At 38.1% G+C, this 9,617-nt stretch overlaps 1 protein-coding gene across 1 annotated transcript in view; it reads left to right on the plus strand.

The window, feature by feature from the left end:
• LOC138360295 (ankyrin repeat domain-containing protein 1-like) overlaps positions 1–2,151 on the plus strand; it is a 135,654-nt gene extending 133,503 nt beyond the window's left edge. The window contains exons 3-4 of the mRNA XM_069320208.1: positions 1,592–1,690; positions 2,090–2,151. Coding sequence (XP_069176309.1) covers positions 1,592–1,690; positions 2,090–2,151 — 161 coding nt within the window. The remainder of the gene's footprint in view (positions 1–1,591; positions 1,691–2,089) is intronic.
• The last annotated feature ends 7,466 nt before the right edge of the window (positions 2,152–9,617 follow it).

Consider the following 9,617-nt stretch of genomic DNA (forward strand, 5'->3'; position numbering starts at 1 on the left):
GGATATTCCACTTGGGGGCCGGGCCTTTTGGATCTCCCATATGTGATAACTCTTAATGCTAACTACTGCCCTGCATCCATATTATACTATATCCCCCATAGTAAAGACTCCCATATATAACAAGTACGTAGTCAACACATGTTCGCTTCAGTCTCAAGCCATTTTGTTCAGATAACAACTGGTGGGATGCATAATACCTTTGTTAGTAATATTGTTTACCTAACATTGTCAACTCCTTGTTTTCCCTACTTCAAGCTTGTGTGATCATATATCAACTTGGTTGGTGAATGATATCCTCAGCGGTCATCTTGTCTAACTGACAATGGTAACAAAATATTGCTCTCCTCTCAAGTCAGTATGATTAGATGTCAACTAGTGTAAAGTAGGATATCATAAATTACAGTAATATTAATTGGCAAAGATAACATCTTTTTGTTCGTGCAAATAGCTAATATTGCAAATTTACGAATGTTGGTGTTTAGGTTTAGGGGTATCTTTAACAAAGATAAACTTTATCTTCGTTAACTGATGATGGCAACAATGTTTATCTTTCCTCCATCATGTTTCGTCAAATAGCAACTTTTAGATTCCAATAATAGTTACTTAGGATAAATAATGACAACAATGTTTTTTTCTTTCTACAGACTAGTATTACCAACCTTGTATTGCCGAGCCTTTATGATATAGGACACTTATAATGGTCATTTTATAAGACTGGAGCTACAGGCTCACCCTAGTAAATTCATCTATTTTGTGGGGTTCTGAATACCTTCATTCTGGGAGACCCCCTGCTGGATATATGGAATGATTAAAGAAATAATGTCACTGAGGTTTATTACTGGCAGGCATTTTAGTCCAACTTTAGTCAGACCGAGGCTATTTGAGCTGTGTCTTTTGGGTGATTTTGAGGCAGCAATGCCCTAGAATGTGTTGATGTTAAATACTGAGGGTGTGCTAATATATTCAATGTCATGGTATGATTAATCTATAATAGTTCTACGACACATTGTCTCATCACCTTATTTTTGTAAAATACATATTATCTTTACAATATATAATCTTTACAATTTTTAGATAACTGTCACTCAGTTTATGTCAAAAATTTAATTTTGTATTTAGATTTTTATGCATCTGTTTAGTATTGCCATCATTGAAATGATTTGAAAAGGTTGTTACCAGTTAAGTTCCCGATCCAGGTAATGACCATATCTACTTGTTGTTATATAACTAATGTACTGGACTTTTTATGTAAACTTTTCAAATTATGAATATACTACCATTTTAAAATAAAGTTGGTAATTGATTTACATAGTAATACTACCACTGGCTCTCTCGTTACAAGCAATAAATTATCATATAAGGACTGGTAAGATGTTAGATATCTTTAATGGTGATCTATTCTGATTTTTTTAACACAGTTATGCTCTATTAAACTTACAATGGAAAATCGATTTGCATAATATTTAAAGTTGGTATTTCCCTTCAATAATATAAAAGTTGTTCATCGGGGACAGTTTATTTCAACACTTTACAGAAACCTATAGAATCGTTATGGTTAATGAATAATAACAATTGTGGTATCTGTTGACAGGCAGTACAGCCCTTTACTGGGCAGCCGCAGGTGGTCACGACAACACTGTGAAGGTCCTCCTCGACGCTGGAGCAGACGTCAACGCTGAAGATAATGATAGTAAGAGCCACACTTATGAATCCAAACATTATTTAACACTCATATCACACAGCATACCCCACGCATGGTGTAACAAAATAGAATATTTTTATTTTATGATACAATATGTAGTACTAATGGTGTCAATTTCCCCCAGCCTACCTTAGAAACAATAAATGTTCAACATTTATAGTAACTTTATTCACAAGAAAAATGCACTCAAAATAATAATTATACTGTAGTGCAACACATTACATATATTTTGCTACAAAATTCACTATGTATATGAAGAAGAAAATTACTTACATAAGAACAAAAGTAAATGCAGAGGACCTATTGGCCAATACGAGACAGCACCTATTTATAACCACCCAATCCCACTCATATACATTTCTAACCCACGTTTGAAACTTTCTGCAGTTACTGCAGAAAGCCACGTCAGGCTTTCTGCAGTTACCTTGTTCTTATGTCAGTCACAGTGAGAGGTTGTGTTAGCTGGAGCTCCGATTGTAGTAACATTATTATTGCAATAATGGAAGGATTAGTGAAGGATTTGGTGAGTCTGGCTGGAGCTCTGAGAGCAGAGATGGATTCCCTGCGGGAGGAGGTACGACGGCTGAGACCTTCGGGAGGAAACGAAGGAGGAGACCAGTGTTGACAGGACCTCATCGTGGAGAGTCATTAAGGACAGGGGTCTTAAGAAGACCTTGACAAAGCCGCCTACAGACGCCCTAAGGACAGCAAATTCATTTACCGTGTTGGAGGACGAGTGCTGTGGTGAGCCTGCAGTTCACTCGGAACGGAAATCAGCGAGGAGCGGCAGAGCACAGGCCCCTCAGGCTGTTCAGAAAGTTAAGGAGGTACCGAAGCGAATTTTGGTTGTGGGAGATTCCTAGGTGAGGTATTTAGACAGAACGTTTTGTGCCAGAGATAGGGGGAACAGATTAAGGGTTTGCTATCCGGGAGCTGGAATTGGTGATATTGTTGGAAACATGAATGATATCACTTTCGCGCTTTCGATTAGAGATAACTCGTCACTCGTTTTTCTTACGATTCCGCATAACTGCCTACTTTTCTCGTCAATTGAAAAAATATTTCTATAAATTCCATTTTTTAACCGAAATGGATGGGGATACTTTTGTTTTGTAGAGAATTTATTTGCGAATTTTTTGGTACCAGAATGAATATTATATCACATAAACTTCTATGAGTAAAAAAAAAATACACAAAGTATGTTTGGGGGTGTGGCGAGCGTGTGGCAGTGGGTTCCCTTTAGCCGTTGATATATCCAACACGTGGGAAATATTTGTATGTGTTATGTATATGTCTGTGTAGGGAATTTTACTGCGATCACTGTCATACAAATTATAAAATGTTTCAACAAGTATAAACATGACAAACATCAAACGAACGAAAACAATGCGTTCGTTTCTGCCGCGAACGCATACTGAGCGACGTGGTTCTATATTTGGCGCTTCTCTGACACATGCTTTGTACAAATGTTATACAGTTCATCTTATAGAAAATTTTATTGCGAACACATTGGTATAAAAAAGAAATACGTACATAGAAAAGTAGGGTCAGGAAACGTATAAACTTTCCAAGCATGATTTCCCACCTGTGTTTTCGCCAGTGCGCTCGCGGCTAACTACTCTCCACTTCACACACTCTTGCGGGTGGGCAATTACCTATATTAAACATTCATATGCATATGTCCGTGTAGAGAATTTTATTGCGATTCCACTGATACCAAAATTAGCGATGTAGGACAACTGTAGGCTTCGCAACCATTAAGAGAGTGGAAACATTTTGTTGCTGTTTGGCGCTCTCGGCGAGTGATCTGCATAGTTTTTTATTTGGTGTTGATAATCCTTATGCTTGGGCGGCATTTTATAGGTATGCTCTTATAGACAATTTTATTGCGAACACAGTGACACCAAATTTAAATACGTGCGCCTTCAATTATTGTCAGGACAGTCAAAAGAGTGTACACTTTTTCGGTCTTACCGCGTAGGCGCTTGAAGTGCCGAAAGCATATGGGGTATTGTTTTTTTTTGAGCGCCGAGAGCGCGAAAGTGATATTATGACGGGAAATGGAAACAACCCCATTATTTGTATTAGTGCAGGGGGTAATGATGTTGGACGAGTTAGGAGTGAGGAACTAATGCAGAGATTCAGGACAGCCATTGAATTAGTTAGGAGCAAGGGAGGAATCCCGATCATATGTGGCATTCTTCCAAGAAAGGGAGTAGGAAATGAATGGATATCGAGGGCACTTGGTGTCAATTGCCGGCTGGAAAGATATTGCAAATCAAATGCAATATCTTTCATAGACAACTGGGAACACTTCTATGGAAGAAATGGAATGTATGCTCTTGATGGGGTGCATCTATCGAGTGCTGGGGTTGTTGCTGTTGCGAACTCGTTGGAAGAAGTGGTTAGAGGTGTTTGTTTGGGTTTAAACTGTTAGCTGATAGAGGTATGGGAATTGATTTGGAGGAAGGAGATAATAAAAGTATGTGTTTGTGGGAGAAAGGAATTGGCAAAATGATCAGGGAAAGAGAAGGGCCTCAAAATAACAATTCACTTAGGGTATATTACACTAACAGTAGAAGTCTAAGAAATAAAATTAACGAATTAAATGCTCTTGTCTGCACAGAAAAAATAGATATTATTGCACTTACCGAAACGTGGATGAATGTAGAAAATAGAAAACTATTAGCTGAATATAAAATAAATGGATTTAAACTATTTCACACAGATAGATATATTAGACGAGGAGGGGGAGTAGCCATATATGTTAGGGACAATTTGAAATGTAGTCTCAAAGAGGGAATCAAAACTGAGCCACACACAGAAACTATTTGGATAGAATTATACGAAAAAGCAAATAATATTATAATAGGAGTTATATATAGGCCACCAAATTTAGACAGAATGGAAGCAAAGCATCTATGGGATGAAATATCTAGGGCATCTAGATCTAACAGTATTTACGTCATGGGTGACTTTAATTTTAGTGGAATAAACTGGTTGAACAAAACAGGGAATAGTGAAGCAGAAGATTTTCTAGAATTAATTGACGATTGCTTTCTTACGCAACACATTAAGGAACCAACGCGGGAAAATAATATTTTAGATTTAGTGTTAACTAACAGGGAAACACAAATTAATGACATCGAAATAGGGAGTGAGCTAGGGAACAGTGATCACAAAGAAATCAGATTTAGCATAGAATGGAATAAACCTGTAGGAGAAAATTCTGTTAAAGTGCCAGATTTTCGAAAAGCTGATTTTAATAGCCTAAGAAATTTTTGGGGTCAAATTGATTGGAAAGTCTTGGGTATGGGGTGGGGGCCGGTCTTGGAGCGAGACAGGAACCCAGCTATAGGTGACTTAAATGGGGATTTCGATCTGGATTCAATATATAACTTATTTAAGAATATTCTAAACAAAGCACAGGAACGTAGTATACCATACAAATTGAATAGATCGAATACTAATGACCCAAAGTGGATAACAAAGAATTTGAAGAACCTTATTGGTAAAAAGAGAGCTTGGTACAAAAGGATTAAAAATGGGGTGGTCACTTTAGAACAGGAATTCGTACAACTGGTTAGAAATGTTAAAAAAGAGATAAGAAAAGTAAAAAGAAACTATGAAGTTCGCATAGCAGGGCAAGCAAAGACAAATCCTAAAGGTTTTTTTCAGTTATATCGTACTAAGACTAGGGAAAGGATAGGCCCATTAAAAACTGAGACAGATCAATTAACAGATAGTGAAGAAGAGATGAGTAGTATTTTTAATAAATATTTTGTATCTGTATTTACTAAAGAGGAACTTAACAATATGCCTTCAGCCGAACAAGTCTATGTCGGTGGGGACGAGGACAGGTTGACGAGTTTAGCAGTTACCAGGGAGGATGTTCTGAAACAAATAGTAAAACTCAAACCAAACAAATCCCCAGGGCCGGATGAAGTGTTTGCCAGGGTGCTTAAAGAATGCAGAAAGGAGCTTTGTGACCCACTGTCAACCATATTTAATAAATCAATAGAGTCAGGCAGAGTGCCAGAGTTTTGGAAAGTTGCTAATGTGATACCAGTTTTTAAGAAAGGAGATAGATCACTTGCGTCTAACTATCGACCAATTAGCCTAACGTATATTGTGGGAAAGTTACTCGAACCTATAATAGCAAATAAAATTCGTCTTCATCTTGAAAAACATAAATTAATAATTGAGTAGCAACATGGTTTTATAAATGGCCGTTCATGTTTAACAAATTTGTTATCTTTTTATTCTAGCATTGTTGAGGCAGTTGATAGTGGTAAGGATTGCGATGTTGTGTACCTTGACTTTAGCAAAGCTTTTGATACAGTGCCACATGAAAGACTGATTAAAAAGATAGAGTCTCGTGGTATTGGGGGGTGCTATATTAAGCTGGATTAGGGCATGGCTATACCAAAGGAAACAGGGAGTTAGTATAAATGGAGTCAAGTCAGAGTGGGAAAATGTTGTAAGTGGGGTGCCTCATGGCTCTGTCCTGGGACCTCTGTTGTTTATAATATATATAAATGATTTAGATTCAGGTTTGAGTAGCAACATTTGCAAATTTGCCGATGATACGAAAATCGGTAAGGAAATTAATTAGGAGGAGGACTCACTATCACTTCAAGTTGATCTAGATAGGGTTTTGAAATGGTCGAAGGATTGGCAGATGCAGTTTAATGCTGATAAATGTAAAGTTCTGAGGTTAGGTAATGATGATAGGGTTACAAGATACGAGCTAGATGGTGTTGAGATTGCGAAGTCGAATTGCGAAAGGGATCTGGGAGTTATGATTAGTAAGAATTTAAAACAAAAAGATCAGTGCATAAATGTTCGTAATAAGGCAAATCGGTCACTGGGATTTATTAATCGCAGCGTTAGTAACAAGACACCTGGTGTGGTTCTCAAGCTATATCTTGCTGTAGTTAGGCCCCATTTAGATTATGCAGTTCAGTTTTGGTCGCCATATTATAGAATGGATATAAATTCACTTGAACGTGTCCAGCGTAGGATGACTAAGTTAATTGCTCAAATTAGTAATCTTTCATATGAAGAAAGATTAACAAAGCTTAAGTTGCATTCACTGGAAAGGCGAAGAGTTAGGGGTGACATGATAGAGGTTTACAAGTGGGTGAATGGACATAACAAAGGGAATATTAATAGGGTATTAAAAGTATCAATACAAGACAGATGACGAAACAATGGGTATAAATTGGATAAGTTTAGATTTAGGAAAGACTTGGGTAAATACTGGTTCAGTAACAGGGTTGTTGATTTGTGGAACCAATTGCCGCGTAACATTGTGGAGGTGGGGTCCCTCGATTGTTTCAAGCATGGGTTGGACATGTATATGAGTGGGATTGGGTGATTATAAATAGGAGCTGCCTCGTATGGGCCAACAGGCCTTCTGCAGTTGCCTTTGTTCTTATGTTCTTATGTTCCTTCCGCTACTTTGGCTCCGTGGCGACTTTTGATAGTTGAGAATATTTTCTTCTTGATTTGCTCCTTTATCTGTGAGAAAATTGGAGGTATTTGAACCTGTACAACAGGTAGAGCAGTGGCAGTTTTTGCTAGTGAGTCTGCCTTTTCATTACCATCTATGCCAATGTGACTTGGTATCCAATTTAGGGTGATTGACAGCCCTCGATTATGGGCATCTTTTCCTATATGTTGAATTTCTGTGAGGAGTTGTATATTATCTCTGTGCTGACTGGATAACAATGCCTGGAGCGAAGATTTAGAGTCTGTATGAATGATGACATCATGTAAATTATTCTCAATTGTATAGTTTATTGCCCCCTTCAGGGCATATAATTCTGTTTGCATATAATTCTTGTTGAGCACCCACTATTCATACTCCAGTAAGCTTCATGGATGGTTGTGTAAACTGCTGCCCCAGCAGAACCTTTTTCTTGATCAACTGATCCGTCTGTGAAGATGTGAGTCGTTGTGGGTCTAGAGATAGTTTCCATTTGTTGCTCTATTACTTCCTTGAGTTTCCTTGGGTCACATGCTGATTTTGTAACTGGTAATAAGAACATAAGAACAAAGACAACTGCAGAAGGCCTGTTGGCCCATACGAGGCAGCTCCTATTTATAACCCCCCATTCCCACTCATATACATGTCCAACCCGCGCTTGAAACAATCGAGGGATCCCACCTCCACAATGTTACGCGGCAATTGGTTCCACAAATCAACAACCCTGTTACTGAACCAGTATTTACCCAAGTCTTTCCTACATCTAAACTTATCCAATTTATACCCATTGTTTCGTGTTCTGTCTTGTGTTGATACTTTTAATACCCTATTAATATGCCCTTTGTTATGTCCATTCACTCACTTGTAAACCTCTATCATGTCACCCCTAACTCTTCGCCTTTCCAGCGAATGCAACTTAAGCTTTGTTATTCTTTCTTCATATGAAAGATTTCTAATTTGGGGAATTTACTTAGTCATCCTACGCTGGACACGTTCAAGTGAATTTATATCCATTCTATAATATGGCGACCAAAACTGAACTGCATAATCTAAATGGGGCCTAACTAGAGCAAGATATAGCTTGAGAACCACACCAGGTGTCTTGTTACTAACGCTGCGATTAATAAATCCAAGTGTCCGATTTGCCTTATTACGAACATTTATGCATTGATCCTTTTGTTTTAAATTCTTACTAATCATAACTCTCAGATCCCTTTCGCAATTCGACTTCGCAATCTCAACACCATCAAGCTCGTATCTTGTAACCCTATCATCATTACCTAACCTCAGAACTTTACATTTATCAGCATTAAACTGCATCTGCCAATCCTTCGACCATTTCAAAACCCTATCTAGATCAACTTGAAGTGATAGTGAGTCCTCCTCCGAATTAATTTCTTTACCGATTTTCGTATCATCATCAAATTTGCAAATGTTGCTACTCAAACCTGAATCAAAATCATTTATATATATTATAAACAACAGAGGACCCAGGACAGAGCCCTGAGGCACCCCACTTACAACATTTTCCCACTCTGACTTGACTCCATTTATACTAACTCTCTGTTTCCTTTGGTATAGCCATGCCCTAATCCAGCTTAATATAGCACCCCTAATACCATGAGACTCTAACTTTTTAATCAGTCTTTCATGTGGCACTGTATCAAAAGCTTTGCTAAAGTCAAGGTACACAACATCGCAAACCTTACCACTTTCAACTGCCTCAACAATGCTAGAATAAAAAGATAACAAATTTGTTAAACATGAACGGCCATTTATAAAACCACTTTGCGACTCAATTATTAATTTATGTTTTTCAAGATGAAGACGAATTTTATTTGCTATTATAGATTCGAGTAACTTTCCCACAATAGACGTTAGGCTAATTGGTCGATAGTTAGACGCAAGTGATCTATCTCCTTTCTTAAAAACTGGTATCACATTAGCAACTTTCCAAAACTCTGGCACTCTGCCTGACTCTATTGATTTATTAAATATGGTTGACAGTGGGTCACAAAGCTCCTCTTTGCATTCTTTAAGCACCCTGGCAAACACTTCATCCGGCCCTGGGGATTTGTTTAGTTTGAGTTTTACTATTTGTTTAAGAACATCCTCCCTGGTAACTGTTAAACTCGTCAACCTGTCCTCGTTCCCACCCACATAGACTTGTTCCCACCCACATAGACTTGATCATAGCAATATGGAAGTTGTAGTGAAGGACCTGGTGACTCTAGTGGGAGCCCTGAGGACAGAGTTGGACTCTCTGCGGGAGGAGGTGCGTCAGCTTAAAAAACAACGAGAAGTAACGAAGGAGGAGACCAGCAGTAAAAGGACCTCGTCTTGGAGAGTTGCGAAAGACAGGGGCCTTAAGAAGACTTTGATAAAGCCGCCTTCAAACGCCATAGCAACTTCAAATTCATTTGA

The sequence above is a fragment of the Procambarus clarkii genome, unplaced genomic scaffold (genome assembly GCF_040958095.1).
Source record: "Procambarus clarkii isolate CNS0578487 unplaced genomic scaffold, FALCON_Pclarkii_2.0 HiC_scaffold_106, whole genome shotgun sequence".
Taxonomy (NCBI): domain Eukaryota; kingdom Metazoa; phylum Arthropoda; class Malacostraca; order Decapoda; family Cambaridae; genus Procambarus; species Procambarus clarkii.